Source organism: Pteronotus mesoamericanus, unplaced genomic scaffold, assembly GCF_021234165.1.
Source record: "Pteronotus mesoamericanus isolate MK-2021 breed Mesoamerican mustached bat unplaced genomic scaffold, CSHL_Meso_final contig_73, whole genome shotgun sequence".
Taxonomy (NCBI): Eukaryota; Metazoa; Chordata; class Mammalia; order Chiroptera; family Mormoopidae; genus Pteronotus; species Pteronotus mesoamericanus.
The window spans coordinates 583,437-602,954 of record NW_026555245.1 but is presented as its reverse complement, the minus strand read 5'-3'; the positions used below and the strand labels follow the sequence as shown (position 1 = coordinate 602,954).

The 19,518-nt window shown below is 44.2% G+C and overlaps 1 protein-coding gene across 1 annotated transcript; it reads left to right on the top strand.

Annotated features, from left to right (window-relative positions):
• The first annotated feature begins 2,635 nt into the window (after positions 1-2,635).
• Positions 2,636-15,024, top strand: NUDT2 (nudix hydrolase 2). The gene is made up of 3 exons (XM_054583238.1): positions 2,636-2,694; positions 12,291-12,431; positions 14,374-15,024. Exons 2-3 carry the CDS (start codon positions 12,305-12,307, stop codon positions 14,697-14,699), a joined length of 453 nt encoding a protein of 150 aa, XP_054439213.1. The 5' UTR covers positions 2,636-2,694; positions 12,291-12,304; the 3' UTR covers positions 14,700-15,024.
• Positions 15,025-19,518: the final 4,494 nt, after the last annotated feature.

Here is a 19,518-nt window from a genome sequence, read left to right as displayed (position 1 = left end):
AAAATAGAAGGCAGATGATCATTCAGGAAACTACTGAAGTTAAAGGGGCACAAAAAATAATAATAAATTGGAAAAGATGCTTGCTACTGTGAGAATTAATTGGGATGTAAATAAACTCCTAAATTCAGTGTCTGATAAGTAAGCACAGAACAATAAAATTGTGTGAGATAATAAAAAATATCCACTGGTCTCTGCCCCTGGTTCCTGACTCAGGCTTCCTAAAACCCTTGTAAATTTTCTTAAGTGATAAAGTACCAGCAGCATTTTTTTTTTTTCTAAGCTCACTCTGAGTGGGCTCCTGGATGGGGGCTGGTACCAGAAAGAATGAGCCATAATTAGAAGCTTGGAATTTTCAGCCCCACCTCCCATGCTCCAGAGAGAATAGATGGGGTGGAAATGGAGTAATTGATCACGCCTATATTATGAAGCCTCCATAAAAATCCCCAAAGAACAGGAAGCCCAAGTGTACTATGCTAAGAAAAATGTAATATTTATATAAAGCCTTTGATATAGTGCTTGGCACAGGGTAAATGCTCAATAAATGGTAACTATTACCTCCATCTGTATGGTCTTTGGAAGACTAAGTGATGTCTACCTAACATCAACTGCTTGATTAACTTGATAGTAGAGCTACAGGAATTCTAATCTAATTCAACCCTTTGATTTTTCAGGTGGAAAAAGTAAGGTTTAAAAGGGTTAAAGGCTTGCCCTGGCTGATGAAGCTCAGCTGGCTAGAGCGTTGTCCCATACACCAAAAGGCTGCGGGGTTTGGTTCCAATCATGGCACATACCTAGGTTGAGGGTTCGATCCCTGGTCCAGGCATGTATGATCCCCAGTCAGGGAGCCTACGGGAGGCAACCAATCGATCTCTCTCTTTCTCTCTTTCTAAAAGCAATGAAAAAATTTCATTGGTGAGGATAAAATAAATAAATAAAAGGACTAAATGACTTTCAAAGCCAGCAATGACCAAACCTGAATCTCCAGTCTGGTTTCCATTACATGTCACAGATCTGCAGTGTGGTAGTGTTCAAACATTTATAAGAAGGTAACAAACACACAGCTGCTATACCTGACTTTTTCATTCTCTTTATTAAAGTCTTCACTGAGCTATGATCTTAATATAAAAATCATCAACAAGCAAATTAGGTATATACTGTCTTAGGAGTTAACAATGAAACCATCTTGATAATGCAATTCTATCATGGACACTTGATGAATGACAGCAAAGAGAGCAGCTGTTGTATCACTGAAGTAGAGAGACTACAAGCACAAATACAAAGGAGAAAATGATTTAAAGCATTTTCTGAAAGACAATAGCTGTGGGTCACTAAGAAAGTGAGACAAACTCTCTTGGCATATAGCAACAACAAAATTATTTGTTTTAAGCAAAGACTAATAGGGAGGGAATCTAATAAAGCATTGGGAGATCAAGGCTAAAGGCCACAATACAGAGAGAGTTGTAGCAAATTTTCCCTTTCACAGAGTGGGAAGGCCAGCCTTGAACTTTCAAATCCTTTTGTGTATGAGATCAGGGTTTCCATCCCCTACGCCTATAAAAATAAAAAATAATCTCTGTATGGGAGAGGGAAATAGAACATGGCATAGAGGGGAATTCTCTATCTGTGGTGAATTAAATTAAACTCGTTTCCTGAACATTTACTACAGGGGTACCTCGTTTTATTGCTTCACTTTGTTGAGCAAGACCCTCCACCAGCAAAATGGTTATTGCTCACTTTATTGCGACATTCCTAGTACGGTGGTCTGGAACCAATCTGCAATATCTACGAGGTATGTCTGTGTAAAACATTGTGAAAAATGCTTGCTTTGCCTCAAAGACCACAAAATTACATTGGAGAAGGGAGGAGAATGAGGTTTGCGTTAGGACACAAACCACCCAAGGAATACAGGCGCTCTAAGAGAAAGAGGTTCCAGATAGGGTTATGGGTTCAAAGGGAGGAGGTCATCGAGACTCAGAAAAGGCTTCATAGATGTGGCGTCCAAGGCAATCGCTGAAGAAAAGGCAGAAATGTGGGGACTAAGGATAGGAAAGCTGAGCGCTGTGGCAACCAGAAACCAACTGACAACCGCCCGCCTCTTCACCCGCTCGGCGGGCGCCCAGCGCAACGTGCCTCTCCCGCGGGGCAGGGGCCAAGGCTCCGGAGCAGGCCTACCCCGTCCAGGTTCTCACCAGCCCTTTCTCACCTCGGAGGCTTCCAAATTTCTCCACGGTCAGCCCTATCTAAGGGCAGAAAATGACAGGAGAGAAACCCCAGGCTGGCCTCCGACGTGTCCCCTGAACTCACAGGCTAGTGGCGGCGGCCAAGCCGGATCCCCATGGTAACGCCTCAGAGTGCCCGTTCGAACGCCCGCGCGGACGCCCGCGCGCTGGCAGTCCTGCGTTGTCCCCCAATGGGCATCCAGGGAACTCCTTGAAGTTGGCCGCCTTCTCCTCTAGAAGACCAATCAGAGATCCGAGAAAACAATGGGCGTAACTCTCAAGTTCCGTCTTCCAACCAATCGTTACGGTTGAGTGAAGATCTCGCGACGTTTTAAGCGAGAAAAAGGCGCCTTCGAGGCGAGTGGAGGATCCTTCTGCTTCATACTATTGGTCTCCCAATGCTCAATCGCGCTCTCCGGATTGGTCGACGTATTTCCGGCCCCGTACCGGAGTCTCCTGCCTCCCACCGCTGTGGGTGAGTATTCTTAGAGTGGGCGCTCTGGGTTCAATATTCCGCGAAGCAACTAAGGCTCAGGCAATTCAGTGGACTAATCTCACGTTGCTGCAGGGTCAAAGATTGTTGCGCCCTCCACCAAGCCCCAGCTGCTCGCAGGACCTCAGGGCCTCAGTTTTCTGTGTGCACCGAGAGAAGGGAGAGTTCAGTGACCGTTGAGCCTTGCTTTCCTCCTTGCGAGTGGTGATGGGATGGGTGGCCGGGATCCCAGAGTTCCCAGGTTTAGCGGCCCGAGCCCATCCTATCTTCCTCTCCCTGGGCCTCAGTTTTTACCTTGTTTTCAAACTTAAATCCCTGCTTACTTTCCAAAAGAGCTTTTATATTTTCTAATTGCTTCATTTATTGAATGGAAAACATTCATTTATTGAATGGCAATGATAGCAGAAGGAAAGAAAGCCGTACGAGAGTCTCACCAGGCCAGAACGAAGACTAAAGGAACTGTTACCTAAAACATCACTTCCTTTAGTATTTCTTCTGGCCTGGTTTGGGCCCAATGTATTTGTTACTCTATTTAAGATATACAAGTAAAGTAAACTGAATGCAAACAAATAGCCAAATGTAGACTGCTAATGCAGAGTTGAGGTTAAGGGCGATGATGTTGGGAGTCAGGCAGCCCTGATTTTGTTTTACTGCCCAAACACATCTCTGGACCATCGTTTCCTTTTTTCCTCTTCTGAAAAATGGCACTCATACCTCAGAGGGTTGTTGTGAAGATTAATTGAAATAATGAAGGTGAAGCACTTGGCACGATGCCTGGCAAGTAGTAACTCCTCAAAAAATGGTAGCTATTAACTTAATAATAAAAACAAATATACTAGCCAATGGGCCAGTAGACTTACTGTAATTGAGTACCCAATTTAGCTCAAAACTTGTCAGGTAAAGAAATAACATAATTAAGGAAACAATCCACTTGAAAGTGAAATTTCTTTCTAGTGCCTATATTAGAAGAAATTTATCTTGTGAGACTTTTTTTTTTTTTTAAAGATTTTGTTTATTTTTAGAGAGAGGGGAAGGGAAGGAAAAAGAGGGAGAGAAACATCAGTATGTGGTTGCCTCTCAGGTGCCCTCATTGGAGACATGGCCAGCAACCCAGGCATGTGCTCTGACTGGGAGTTGAACTGGGGACCCTTTGGGTTGCAGACTGGTGCTCAGTCCACTGAGCCACACCAACCAGGGCTGGTGAGACCTTTTACATAAGGAATATACATGGTGTGATGAATGGTGTATTTGCCAGCAGTTTTGCAGAAAATATGAAAAGCCATTTCTTGATTCAACTATCAGTAAAAGCTAAGAATGTGCCATTAAAACAACATAAAGAAGCTTTCCGATGACCTTTTATGATTCAGGGAAAAGAGTGACACATATATTCAGTACTTCTGATATGTCAGACCTTATGTATTTTTCTGGTCAACTTCCAACCACCCATCAAAATCCATTATATAAAACTCTACAACAACTATGAAAAGTAGGCATCCTCGCTTACAAATGAGGAAAATGAGGCTTAGAGAAGTTAAGTATTTTCCTCAAAGTAACACAACTGTTAAATTAAGGAGCTAGATCTTTCTCACTGCAAAGCCAGCCATGCTGTTTCTGACTGTAAGAGGTTGAAAATGCTTGGAATACCAGATGCACAGGCAGACTTACCCAGATGGAGTGGGACGGGCTGCAGAGGTACCTACTATGAGAGAGAATTTTTCTGTAATGAAAATTTCCACCTTGGGAAATGACGAGGTAGGATCAGAGGATCACTGAACTCTAGACCCATATGTCAATTTACCCTGTGGTTAGTCTATAACACTTTAGTTCAACTTGTCCCAAACAGAAATCATTAGCTTCCTTTCTACTCCCTACTCTAGGTACTTTTCTACCTAATTACCCAAACTCAACACCTTTCTCTCTCCCTCCCCCGCAAGGAAACATCAAATAGTGTTGATTTTCTCTTTGAGGTAACCCTCAAATTCATCCCTTCTTTCTCACTGCCTCTGCCTTAATTTAACTCTATCATTTGTCATCTGGACTGTTAGCAACAGGCTTGTAATTGATGGTCTCCTTGCCTCAGCCTTCCCTTCTAATTCATTTCTACCTTCCTTTCTTCCAGAAATGTTTTTGTAAAATGTCATTCTGACCATGTAGCCCTCAATGCTGTCAAAGGCTCCTCATTTCCTGCAGAATAAAAACTAAGCTGTTTAGCAGTGGAATATCATTTTGTGCTTGAGGGGCTTTGCCCACACTTGTCCTTTTGCTTAGAGTGCTCCTTACCTCCACCTTTATTTTTCTGGTCAACTTCTAACCACCCATCAAAATCCATTTGCCATATCCCTTTGACCTAAAGATAATCACTTCTTTTTCTTTGCTATCTTTCCATCTTACACATACCCCTGTGATGCACAAAATACACTGGTAACTCGTCTAAGTATTTTCCACTTTCACTAGCTGTGAACCTCTAGAAAGCAGGGCTTTGTAGTACACGGCTTTGTATCAACTCTTTGATCCTGTCGCACTGCACGTGGCATGGGACACACTCAACAGATGTAAGATGATGAAATGAATTCTTTCAGGTTCTAAGATTAGAATTCCCCATGCTTGCTTTCCAGAATTGTACAGCAGATGGCACTAATAAGCCACTTAACAGATTCCCTTCAACTAGGTATGATTTTTATCCCAACCTTGTCTGACTTTGGCCTCATCCTAGATGCCAATTTCATTTCATTGCAGGTGAAATCTGTTTCCTCCCTCAGCCAAATAGCAAAGATAGCAAGATGACTCAGCAGCTTGGTCTCTCTGAGAAAAGAAAGTGGCAGATGTCCAGGAGAAGGTGCAGTTGAAGGAACATTTTCTTTGTCTCAATTTAGTCATGGCAGGTGGGGGCTTTGTTCTTTCTTGCTTTCTTTTTCTCTTTTTTTGCTGTCGTTACAAGAGAGAGCTTTATTCGTGGACGGATGGCTCATTTCTGTCCACTCCTTTGAAAGGGAAGGAGGAAATTAGAGAATTAGAGAAAAGGCCATTATGTGGTGGGAAGTAAGGGAAAGCTGAGTGATCACAGAGTTGCTTATGGGCCAGCATAGTTGGTCCTCCTCACAGAGGGATGGCCTGGTCAAGTTTTCTGGACACCAGCGCCTTAAGTTAGGTACTTGTGTGCTTGTCCAAGGCTAGCACCAAGGGTGTTTCCAACACTCAGTACTTGGGAACCCACAGGGTGTGGTTTTAGGTTCCTACTTCCCAGGAAAAAACAGAGGAGGCATAGAAACCCTTATCAGAGAGGCAAAGTTTAGGAGACTCAGGTTATACTTTACTCCTTCAAGGTTGTCTGGCCACCAGGCCCTTCATCTACACACCCCTCCAACTAAAACCTGTGGAAAGGATTCTAGCCAGACATCTTTAAAATTCTCCCTATCGGTATTGATCAAAGACTGGGAAATTTGGGGCTGGAAGTAATTTTATAAATCATTTACGTGTCCTCTCTCGGGTCCATTTGTGCCCCAAGCCCTGCTCTTTCATGGTAAGGACTGTATAAGGGAAAAGAATATAAGCATTGGAGCTAGGCTTACTTAGATTCAAATCCCACTGTTCACAGATCAATTATGCCTTTGGGCAATTATTTTAAACTTTTTGAATCTCAGTTCCCTCATCATAAAATGAAAATAATAATGTTTATCAGGAAGAGTTTTCTGGAGCATTAAAAAAGATACATGTAGTCCTGGCTGGTGGCTAAGTTCATTGGAGCATCATCTAGTACATGAAAATGTGGGTTTGACCTCCAGTCAGGGCACATACCTATGTTGTGGTTTGATCCCTGGTTGGGGGACGTGTGGGAGGGAACCAATCCATATTTCTCTCTCATAATCATGTTTTTTTCTCTCCTTTCCTCTTCCTCTAAAATCAATAAACATATCCTTTGGTGAGGATTTAAGGAGAAAAAAAAAATACATGTAAAGAACCGGGCACAGTGCAGTGTAGCTGGCACAGTGTAGATGCTTAATTGATAAGATGGTGGCATGAAACATTTCTGCTAAAGGGATTTCAAACTATGAAATACAAGTTGGGGGAGGATTTGGAGAGCTCCTTCTGTATCTAAACATATATTTAAAGGCTTTGAGATTGAGCTATGCTTGTAATAGCACTCTGATTAATTTGATGAAAATACCTAAACACAACACATCAGTATAACCATTTATCTGTGAATTATTTTTTGGCACCTAAATCCTGAACCTTCTAGGCTGTGGAGGAGTTGTGTATATATAGAGGAAGCTAAGAGCACTTTTCCTTAGGTTCTGAAACCTGATGACATTGAGGGTCTTTGTTGTTGTTGTTTAGGTTTTTTTAACCACCTAAGGCACTTTGCCACTTTCCTGAAGTGTGAATTATTTGCTGTCAACCTGGCATTCTCACCTCCGTGATCCTGGCTGCAGGCATATTTGCATGTTGTATGCTGTGTTCTTTAACCTCCTGAGGTTTGAAATCATTTGGAGTCGCGCGCGTGCGTGCGTGCATGAGAGAGAGAGAGAGAGAGAGACAGACAGACAGACAGACAGAGAGACAGAGAGACAGAGAGACAGAGACAGAGACAGAGAGAGATACTTTCAAATCCCAGGACAGTTTCAGCTCTGTGTGCTCCCAAAAAAACAGAAAACCTCCAACAATAGCTCCATTGACTTTTATGTAAACGACACTCTTTAGAAAAACACTGGGCTATTTCCCAAATTCCCAGAACATACCCTGAGCATTTGTTCGAGTGAGGGGTGGGGAGAGAGTTTTGTTGAGTCAATGAACATCTGTTGAGGGCTGCTGTGCTGAATCCCAAGGAGACAGAGCTCATGGTTTGGTTCTTCCCTGCCAGAGCTACAGAGATTTACCATAGTAGGTATGCATGCTTGTGGTGGTTTTGTACTGTGTCCACTTAGCTAAGGTTTCCCAGGATTCCCTTCCTGTATTCAAGATTTGGAAAGCTGAAGTGAAGTAGCTGCCATTACACTGGGAACGACAGAGCGGGATACGAGACATGGTGGCAGTGCATACCTTTTGATACTGATCTGCTGGCTCACATTGTTGATGTATGACAGCACCGTGGCCTGTAGCTCCCCAACTCCACTGAATCTTCCCCTTCAGTGACTTTGAGTCCTGGGCCAGGTGTACATTCAATTCTGTGGCCAAGAGCTCCAGCTTCTACAAGTCACCTACGTCAATGAGCTTGCAGACAATGAAAGGAAATTACAAGTTTCAGTTGGTCCTCATGAGTTCCAGTTGTCCTTGTGGGTCCTGATTTGTTCTCACAGGTTCCAGTTTTCCCTGCTCTCCTCCATGGACAGGTTTCCTTCCCAACTGCTGGCCTTGCTGATCTCTAGAGACCTCAGGCCCAGCCCCAGATGCAGAGGCAACAGAGTTGCATGGATTTCTCCCTCAACTTTCAAAATTGCACAAGGTCTAATTCCTATACTAAAGCCTTGATTTTCTGTTGCTCATAGTATTTGGCTTCTCCCATCAAACCCTATAATAAAAATTTTTTCAAGCCAGGTGAAAGGCCTGGAAGATGGGGTGATTAGAAGCCAGAAGTCTTCAGAACAGAAGGGATGACATCTGAACTTCTGAAAGGATGAGCAGGAGGTTATGTGTATGGAGAAGGAAGGAGCAATTCTAGGAAACCGCTAGCTCAAGCCAAGCATTGAAAAGACAAATAGCTCTGCCTTTCTAGATTTGTCCTGTCCATGGGTCAAGAACATAGGTAGAGAGAGAACCTTTAATCCTACCTCTTGATCCTAGGTCTTCTGGTCTCATTGAGATGAACTGTCAGTCTGGTTCTTAGATGTTGTTACTCCTGCAATAATGATATCAACTGAAGATACATTTTTGCTAGGGTATACCCTTCATTCCACTAAGGTCCCCTCCCCATAGGAAAATGTTGACCCGCTCTCCTCTCCACTTTGGCTCCTTATGGCCACCTCAGGCTTTCTTGGCTCAGGCTTTCTTTCTTGGCTCCCCCATTTTTGTTTCCCCCATACTATGCTGGTGATGGCAGTGGTGTGGAAGAATGCTCTGGAACTTCCTGTCCTAGGCAAGGGCACTGTGCCGTGTAGTCTTGGATTCCAAAGCTAATCTAGGGGTTCTAACATTTATTCTGTGGGATCCACCTGAGGCAGGGGTAAGGTGCCCTATGCTTACAACTTGCTAATACTTTCTGAGCTCTTGATGGGGCCTACAAGGGACGGGGAAATAGGGTCAGACACCTGGTTCTGACTATACCTGGAATCAGTAATATGAAACCTTCATTTCTGGCTTCCAGAATGGGGAAAGTTCTCAGCATAAATAGGGAGACCAGGGAAACAAAACACAGTGTTTAATAAAGCCTGCTACCAGTTTAAATACGAATTTTTAAACTCACTATCACATTATACGTACTATTCTAAACCACACATTTTTTTCTTAGTGTGTCTGAAAATCTTTTTACAAGCAGCATATTTGGCTCTACCTCATTTTTTTATGGCTCCATAATTTTCCTTTTCTTTCAAACTGTAAGGGACAGTTTATTTAGAAAGTTACAGAGGTAGTAGCAGGCCCTTGGAATTTAGGAGAAAGAGGTAGAAAGTGATACAAGCCTCGAGGGGACGAAAGAAGGAAAGGCATGGGTGTGCTCTGGAAAAGATAGAGCATGCTCATAATTTTCCTATCATATAGACACACTGTACTTTAATTATTCCCATATCAATGGATATTTGTTTTGCCTTTTTTTTTTTGATATCACAAACAGCTGTAATGAACGTCCGTGTGTGTGCATCTTAATACATACAGAGTCCAGCACAAATAACACCTCTTTTTTATTACAAAATCATAAGTATGTAATTCTGTAACAAAACAGTATCACACTGAAGCACACCGTATGACATTTTAGGTGAAATGTTCACATTAAAACTATAAATTATCACACTCATATTATTACCCTACCAACCACACTCAAGCAGGCCTTACTTCTGCCAGACCCTGTGTTTGTGTAGATCAGAGTACCTAGAAATGGAATTACTGAATCTAAGGCATATGCTATGATTTTGTAAATTTTTTTATTGATTTTGGAGAGAGAGAAGACGGGGGAGAGAGAGACAGATTGATTTTTGTTGTTCCACTTATTTATACATTCATTGGTTGATTATTTTTTGTGTCCTGACCGGGAATCAAACCCACAACCTTGGCGTGTGAGGACAAAGCTCTACAAACTGAGCTACTCTGGCCAGGGCTATTTTGAATTTTTTTTTTTTTTAATTTATTGATTTGAGGGAGAGAGAGAGAAAGGGAGAGGAGAGAAGCATTCATTGGTTGATTCTTATATGTGCCCTTATGGGAGATCAAATCCACAACCTTGCATATCAAGATGATGCTCCAACCAACTGAGCAACCTGGCCAGGGAAAGAGAATATAGTATGTTTTGATATTCATAGCCAAATTGCCCTCTTATAGGGATATGCTAATTTACACTCTCCAACAATACATGATAGCATAGGCCATTTCAGAAACCCCTTTTGAGATTATTTCTAATCCTTAAAAATTCTCATTACAGGTTTAGAAAAGTTTGGAAAGGTCACAGTGTTGGATGTGTTTGGTTTTCTGGTTAGGAACCGTTATTCCTCAGAGTAACGTTATCATCTGTCAGCAATCCTGAGAATTGCCCTGGAACAAGTTACCTTAATAGATGCAAGCTTTTTTTTAAAAAAAAAAATATTTTATTTATTTATTTTTTTAGAGAGAAGGGGAGGGAAGAGAAAGAGAGGGAGAGAAACATTGATGTGAGAGAGAAACATCATTCGGTTGCCTTTTATACAGGCCCAACTGCAACCACGGACCAAACCCACAACCCAGGCATGTGCCCTGACCAGGAATAGAATCAGTGACCTTTCCCTTTAGGGGAAAACGTCCAACCAACTGATCCATATGGGTCAGGGTGATGCAAGCTCATCTTGATTTAGCACCATCGGGGTCCGTAGAGGCTATCAGCTCCTTCCCCAGCCACCCTCTCTACAATTAGTTCTGCTGTGTGAATACCAGCTCTTTCTTTGGCCCTGGAATCTTGCAGATGAGGCCCTGCTGATGCAGGCCTTTTCCTACATGGACCACTCTCCCAGGCTTCGCTGCATTTGAGACACTTTGCTTTCTTTCAGTTCTGCCATCCCATGCTGTTCCTTCCACCTGGAGCATGCCTCTCTTCTCTGTCCCTTTGCCAACTTACCTTTTACTCATTTGTTCTCTGCTGAAACCTCCCTTCTTCCAAGAACCCTTCCTTGATCCCTTAGACAAAGTCAAGTTGCCCATCATACATTTTTCCTTTGTAGCACATACCTTATTGGCAATTATTTTTTAATTTACTTTATTACTTGATTAAAGCCTGCCTCTTACACTAGACTATAAACTGCATTAGGGCAAAGGCCTAGAACAGTGCTTTGTACATAGTAGTTTCTCAATAAATATTTATTGAATGAACAAATGACACAAATATTTCTTTTAGTAAGACCTTACATGAAACATTTTCCATATTTTTGTTACCTTGATTACATGTCCCCCTTCAAATGATAAATTTTTTTTCACTTCTGCAGATTTGTCTACTCTTCTTTCTTCCTCTTTTGTTGTTGTTGTTGATATATTTTTGTGAAGTGGAAGAAAGACTACATGAAATGGAAAAGACTAAAAAAGTTTAGTCTTTATTATATGGCTGATTATAAAATTAGTAAATGTTCTCTGTAAGTCTCCAAACAATACAGAAATAAGTGGAACAGAAGATGAAAGTCTCCGTATAATCTCATCGTCCAGAAAATACTATTAATGATGTGTATCTTTCTAGACATTTCTTTTATGCATATTGAAATTTACTTACATACCAAGCACTTTTCTAAAGCACTTTATGAAAGTTAAGTCATGTAATCCTCACAGCAACCCTTTGAGGTAGAACTATTATTATCCTGTCTTATAGATGAGGAAACCGAGGCTTATGAGGTAATTACACAGTGAATAAGTAACAGAGCCAGAAATTGGACCCAGACTCCAGGTTCACTCTTGACCACTATGCTAGTTTGCCTCTGATGGAGTGGGAAGGAGACTTACTACTATGTGTGCCCTTTTGAACTTTGAATTTTGAACCACATGAGTTGAAAATTCCAAAACATGGATAAAAGCCTCAAAAAATCAATAACAAAAAAGTGTACACCAAGCTACCTTTCCTAAGTGACTGTCTCTGAGCCATTAGATACCACATTGTTGAGATCTCTTTGCTCCAGAGACTTAGATAAAGGCCTAACACACACATCAGCCGTGTGTTTTGGCAGGGAGACCTGGAGGAGCTGAGATAGAGCCACACTAACAGGGTGGGGCCAGGGTCTTGCAGTTACAAAGGCCTGTCCCTGATTCCTGCTTTTCCCCCAATGGCTGTTGGCATGCTGCCTTTTTCTGTAGGTGAGGAGGTCACTGTTAGCTGGTCTTGTGCTGATCCCTAGCAGCAGAGGGCCACCCTCCCACCCCCCGCCAGCCACCAGAGTGGATCTTCATGCTTTGTGTAACTTACCAGTGTTTCCCATCTTCTTTAGTCCTCAAACAGACCATGGCCCTGAAAGCATGTGGCTTGATCATCTTCCGAAGATGCCCTGTACCCAAGGTGGACAACACTGCAATTGAGTTTCTACTGCTGCAGGCATCAGATGGCATTCATCACTGGACCCCTCCTAAAGGTATGAGGAGCCAGAGGGACTGGCTCTTGGGGAAGTACCAGATATTACTCAGAAATCCACCCTGCCAGGGCCCCTACAAGTCATGCTTCCCAGCGACTGTGCAGCAGGAGAGGGTAAGCTTAGGGTAGAAACCCCTGATGCTTGCTACATACAAGGTCTTTGTGCTAGGCCAGAGCAGAGCTGGAAATAGAACTCTGACTGAATCCTAGGACAGAAGCAGCACCTGGGGGTTTTTTGTGTGTGTATCATTCACCACAGCACCAGCCTCTGTGATGAATGGCTGGGAAGGAGGAAAGGCACTAGGCTGGGCATCAACGTCCTTGGGGTCAAGTCATTACCGGGCTACAGGTGAGGAGCTCAGAGTGAACAACTCCCAGATGGGAGAGAGCAGGGTCAGGGAGTAGGGTGGGAGGTGTAGGTGAGCAAGGATCCAGGGCTAGAGGAAAACAAGGAAATGGGAACAGGAAATAAAACTTTCACATTTGAGTTTCACTAGGGAAAAACAAGGTTAAAAAAAGGGACAAAAGTGTCACAAATACTATGAATAGGAATAGTCACACTTGTCTCCTGATCACCTAAGTTACACTGAAAGATTTCAAAGGGCCTCTCCCAATTTTTTCCTGCTCGGACCTGGAGGGAGAAGTTACACTGTTAACACTGATGGGCAGAATGCTGAATAGCTGATATTGGGAAGATGTGCTTAGAGACTCCCACACACTTCTGAGGGAAGGTAAGACATTCTGGATCAGAGTCATTTCTGTCACCAATCAGGATCCCCCTCACCTTCATCCCTGGATGCAATTACCTACCTCTCCTTGTGTACATGGCTCGATATGAGATGCCATACAGAGAAAATTCTCCAGAAGTCTTGAACTAGAACGGTGTTTTAAGTACAAACTGCTGGTGGCTTTCTGTCAGAGCTGTGCAGAAGCAGCTGACTTAGAGCAGTACTGTGAGGACCCCTAGGAAGGAAGATGGCTAGCATTTAGCCCGATGTCCAAACCAAGAAGGGAATAGCTAAGAATTCCTGCTCCGCATGAGCTCCTGAACCAGGAGGCCCCCAGCAACTTGCTGGAGCCATGTGTTGACAGAGGCTGCCAGACCCCTCCCCATTCTTCTTGGCTCCTCTGGGCAAACTGAGAATTTGCAGGGAGGGCCTAGAGGCAGAGCTGAGGGCTGTTCCCAGTCTGCAGAGCTTCAAGTTCTCCTACAACAGTTTCTTGGCAGCTGTCTGCTTGGGTTTGGGTCTTGCCAACAAATTTTCTTAGAACTGTTTCTCAGCTTGTCCTTAGTCTAAGTTCCCATCAGGACTTTCCCTATGAAACTAGAATCTGGTCTTGCTCAGTTATAAAGATGAAAACAATTTGGAAAAGCCTTGATAGCTACTTGGAAACAGCTGCTGGTGCCGCAGTGCATGGTTTTGAGCTTGTCTATTGGCCTTGGGACTTTAGAGACCAAATGCAGACAGTGTTAACTCCTCACTGTGGATTGTAGGCAAAGTGCTCCCTCTTCAGCCAGCTCCCATTTGCCAAAAAGGGACTGCCTCTTGGGCAAGCCACTTTAGGGTCTCCAAGAGAAAGTTCTCCCTGAGATTATGGGATGGGGAGAGCTCCAAAGACTAAGAAAGCACAGATCTAAGGGAGACCATCTCTCTCACCATCAAAGGAGCAGTATTCTAGACCAGACTTGCCAAACACATGGTCTGTTTTACTCTCTGGAGAGAGGATGGGGTGGGGAGGAGGGGTTTCCCAGACACTGCAGAGCCAGACCCTAACTGTCCTGTACCCCACTCCTAAGAGTTAGGGTGCCAATCTGTAGGCTCCCTTTAGCCTAGCAACAGCCATAAAAGTCACCAAAGATCCCACTTTTAAATCATTTAACCTGGAAAATTCAGCTTTTCTGAAGATTATTTCCTACTCTCTTTCTCTTTTCTCCTAACCAGGCCATGTGGAAGCAGGAGAAAATGAATTGGAAACAGCCCTGCGAGAGACTCAAGAGGAAGCAGGTCTCAAAGCAAGCCAGCTAACCATCATTGAGGGGTTCAGAAAGGAGCTCAATTATGTGGCCAGGAAGAAGCCCAAAACAGTCATCTACTGGCTGGCAGAGGTGAAGGACTGCGATGTGGAGATCCGCCTCTCCCATGAGCACCAAGCTTACCGCTGGCTGGGGCTGGACGAGGCCTGCCAGTTGGCTGAATTCAAGGAAATGAAGGCAGCGCTCCAAGAAGGACACCAGTTTCTCTGTTCCACAGTGGCCCAAGCTAACTGAAACAGAGTCATTCTCCTCAGGATCCCTGAGGGCTTTCTGAGATGAACCCACCTTCAGCTCTGAGGAAGATTGTGCTGGTCTTTGGCTCATCATGGAAAAGAGCACATAAGTTAGTAAAAGCAGCTGAGGACTCTCAGAGCAAAGCAAGCAGTAATCTTACTTGGGTGGAAAGGCAGGCAAAGTAGGAGTTTAAAAATAAAAAAAAAAAAGAAGTACATCCTTGTACTTAATAAACGTCAAGCAGCTTATCTGTCCTTTTAACCTGTTATATTTATTTCTTGGACTCTCGCTCTTGGTGGGAGAACACTGAAGTGAATCAATCAGAACTCTGACCTTAGCCAGAGGGAATCTTGTGTCCAAGCTCTCTACCCCAAAGAAGCTAAGGGAGGGAGTCAGAATAAATGGGACCCAACACTGCCAGGGAGCTCTCCTGCCTCTGTAACTCCAAGCATTCTCACCCCAGCCCCACTGAGCCTTTTCTACCTGTAGTCAGAATATGCAAGTGAGTGGAACTGGAGCACAGGAATGGGGTCTGGTCTGCTTGCTCATGTGTATCTCCCAGCAGTAGGAACATGTTGGTAAGTGCTCAGTAAATTTTTTCTAAGATAATTAAAGCCCCGAAGAACTTTGGGACAACCCAGATCACAGGAGGGAGAAGAGGTATAGGCCACCTTGGGCCACCAGGCTAGTGACACATGTACTCCAACCTCTTGGCTCAGTCCTGCCTCCCGGAGTCAGCATGGGCCTTGTCAGCATGATTGAGGTTACTGGCAAGAGGCACACCAAGTCCCGAGAGGCTCTGCTGTGCCACCCGACAGCCCTGTCACCACACGTGTGCGCTCCTTGCCTGCAGCTGCCTTCTCCACCTTTAGCAATCCTTCATCATTGGTTTTTCTCTCTCCCCACCTACTCCCTTTCTCTACAACTCAACTGTAAGACTCAGAGGCGCAAGAGTTGGGTCTCAGCCCTCTCTTCCCTTGCTACTAGGGCTCAAGGAATTCAGGGCAGGTGTTAGATCCTATAGTCCTTCCAGGAGCTGTTAGCAGCTGGATTCATGTGGATTTTATTAGAGGATTGTTGCCCAATGAAGTGCAGAATATTGGTTGGGAAGGGTCATTGGTAAAGGTCAACCCAGATTACCAGGGTCAAGAACTGCCACCCCTAGAGGAAGGAGAGAGAAGTGGTCCAGATCTTAAGCAGGCTTCCAGATGTTTTCAGTCACTGGTTCTCCGTGCAGACAGGGCAAAAGTACTAGTGAACAGGATCTTGGAGCACTGCCAGGGGCCTGAATGGTTTTTGTTCCTCACCCCTCTGAGCAGCACTCAGAAGGAGGCCTGCTGCAGGAAGTTTTTGGAGCTTAATGTTCTCTTTCTAGGCCAGCAGGGACCACATCCCATTGATTTAATGAATGCCTGCTGGGCAGTGGTGCCAAACCACAGACAAGCTGCCTCCTAACAAGGGCTGGCCAGCCCTATGCTCTCAGCATGGGAGGCTGTGGAATCTCAAAATGCTACGACCTCTTATGTCAGAGTTGGAAGGGCCCTGGAAAATGACCCTATTTTGCTGCTCGTTTTTATAGTTGGGAAACCTGAGGCTTAAGGAGGCAGATGGCTTTGGCTGTTGCCTATATGTGGGACTCTTTGAGATTGGGTGCCAGAGGAAAGACTGCTTCAGGATATCTTGTACAGTTTTCTTGTATGCAGAATATCTTGTATAGGGGTCATTCCTCTGGGCTTCACAGAGTTTTCCATTAAAACAGGTACTTTGGAGAGGGCGTCGATCATAAATTATACTTAGTTGCTTGATTTACAGGAAGAATTGACAGCAGGGTGGGACTGGGGCATGCTATAGGGGGTGGGTAAGGGTGGGAGAGAGGGAGACCAAAATTGGGATGTGGCAGTGGAGTAGGCATTGTCATCATCACTACTTTGTTTCTAGCCCTCTGGGCTTGGTCAAGAACTGTGGGGCTGAGGCCACAATTTTTCCTTCATTTGAGGCCTTCCAAGCTCCAGAGCATCTTCTTCTGGAAGCTTTCCCTAATAACCACCCGTGCTATTAATACCATCCCATTCCTCCACCCTCACCCAAAGAGTCTCCTCCTGGAATTCTACCTGTTCTTTTCACTGCCACCTCCACCACCCCAGGATGAAAAAGCCCCACCAGGGTGGTCTTAAGTTGCCCCCTCTTAGGGAAATTTAACAGAGGCTCTGGAAAACCAAATGCCCTCTTGATTCCCAAAAGTAATACCTTACCCCCCAATAGCAGGCTTCTTTCCTGAATTGAAGACTCAAATGAATAAAGTTGTAATGGTAGTTTTTAATTATAAGGAATTTTACTGATTGATTGATTGATTTTAGAGAGAGGAAGGGAATAATGAAAGAGATATCAATTTGTTGTTCCACTTATTTATGCAGTCATTTGTTGCTTCTTTTATGTGCCCTGACCAGAGAGCAAACCCACAACCCTGAAGTAACGGGATGACACCCTAACCAACTGAGCTACCTAGCCAGGGCCTAATGGTAGTTGTTTTTTTTAAAAAAATATATATAATCTTTACTATATTTTTTCCATTACCATTTATTCCCCTTATACCCCCCACCCCTAGAGTCACTACCCTGTTGTCCATGTCCATGAGTCCTTTTTCTTTTTTTCTCAATCACCTCATAACCTCCCCTCCCCCGCCACTAATATAATGGTAGTTTTAATGGTAGCATTTCAGTTGAAATGCTTGTATGGGTATGGGACCCCAGCTGCGTTCTCTGTGTTTGGGAAGTAGATGCTGATTCCTCTATGGATCTAGCCTGTGGCCCAACCTGCCTTTTGCAGAGGCGGGCCACACCAGCAAGGTTGTTGCCACCTTGACACTATGCCCTAGGTGCCCAGAGAGACCTGTTCTCCCCTTCTCCCAACCTGCCCCACCTTCGCTTCCCTTCCCCTCCCACTCCTCCTGCTCAGGATTGTGTAGTAGGAAGTTCCCAGCTGGGCTCTCTGAGGAGGGGAAAGGTGGCTAGTGAGATAAAAACAGCACAAAGATACAAAATACAGAGGCACAACCTCTTCCTGTTCTTCAGACTGGGAACTCCCAGAGACAGGGCCTCCTCCTCTTCCTTTTCATTTCTCCCCCAACTTCACCCCCCAGCCAAACTCAGGGCTTGCCACAAAATGCCAATAATTCTCCCCTCCCTTAATGGGTAAAGGGGGTTAAAAGGTCCAAACTTCCAGTTATAAAATAAGACATAGGGATGTAATGTACAGCATAGAGGCTATAGTTAGTACTGTGTTGCATATCTGAAAGTAGCTTGAATGTTCTCATTACAAGAAAAAATGTTTTTTTGTAACTATGAATGGTGACAAATGTTAATTGGACTTATTGTGGTAATGTAACATACACAAATATTGAATCATTATGTTTTATACCTGAAATTAATACAGTGCTATGTCAATCATAGCTCAATTTAAAAAACAGAGGAAGTCAGCCTGTTTTCCCCTATATTCTATTAAAATAGTGAAGTACATTGGGAAAAAAAAAAATTCTCCCCTCTGCTCAAGCTTCTGGAAAGATTCTTGGGCATAATGAAGTAAATGACTAGCCTTAAGATAAAAACCAGGTTGTTCCTTGGGGGCTGGGCTGTGCCAGAGAGGGGAGGGTGTCAGCAGAAGTCCCATGGAGTCAGACAATGTCAAGGAAATCACCCAGTTGCCACTGTGGTTTTCTTCAAGCTTGGGTCTAGGCAGGCTGCCCCTTGCCGCGATGGGCTGTGCAGCTATTCCCAGACCAGAAGGTAGTATTTCTTCTAATGTTTTTCAAAATGTATATGTGCACACAAAACAGAAACAGACGTGGGAGGAGGATTCAGATCTTAGAGGCCTTGAACGCCAGTTTGATTTTTTTTCCTAAATGAAATAATTAAATTTCAAAAAGATTTCCTTGCTGACAGTCAACAGAGGGGAGAGGGGAGGGGGGTATAGGAGAAAGAAGGGGAAGGGTCAAGTCAAAGAACAAGTATAAAGGACCCATGGATAAGGACAATAGGGGGGAGGATTAAATGTGGGAGGTGGGGGGTGGGCAGGGCAAGGGAGAGTAATGGGGTGAGGAATGGAAGAACTGTAACTGAACAACAATAAAAAAACAGATTTCTTTGGATGCTATGTGGATTGGATGAAAACATCAAAAAGCAGAAACAGTTCCAGACTAGAATCGATAAGGTCTGACATGGAGTAGTGACCTAAAGCAGGAGATGGAGGGGTCAACACCAGCCTTGGGCCTGAGATGGGGAGAAGCGACCAAATAGCTCAGTGGGGGGAGCCAACAGGAGAACACTTGCTCTGGAGCCAGCCGAGCTGAGGGATACTTTACCCAAATCTAGGGAAACAGGGGCAAAGACCCTTCCAGAAAATTCACAGCTTGGCCTTAGAGAAAGGGCTTGGCCAGGGTTCAGCTGATTCATGTGGAACTGGACGGGAAGCTGAGGCAGATGCTCAGGGTGCACAGGGTCACAAAATGAGGACATTAGGCCCCAGTCCTAGATTTCCTGCAGTGGCCATTCAGTCCCTCCCCATTACCTCTGGAGAAGGAGGTTCCCATTCTTTCATATTAACATTCCTCCGAACTAGCCCAGGCCCAATGAGGAATTCTGGCCATTACAAAGCTCCTGAAATCTCCATGGTGGAGAGGCAGCCCCCACCCCAATCCAGATGTTCAGAGAGAAAGAGATAAATTTGGAATGCACAAGACATGTTGGCAGGGATGGGGGATTGGACAAGGCTAGAGGGGGCATCCTGGGAACTAGAGGTAGAGGTAGCTTCCAGCCTAGTTCCC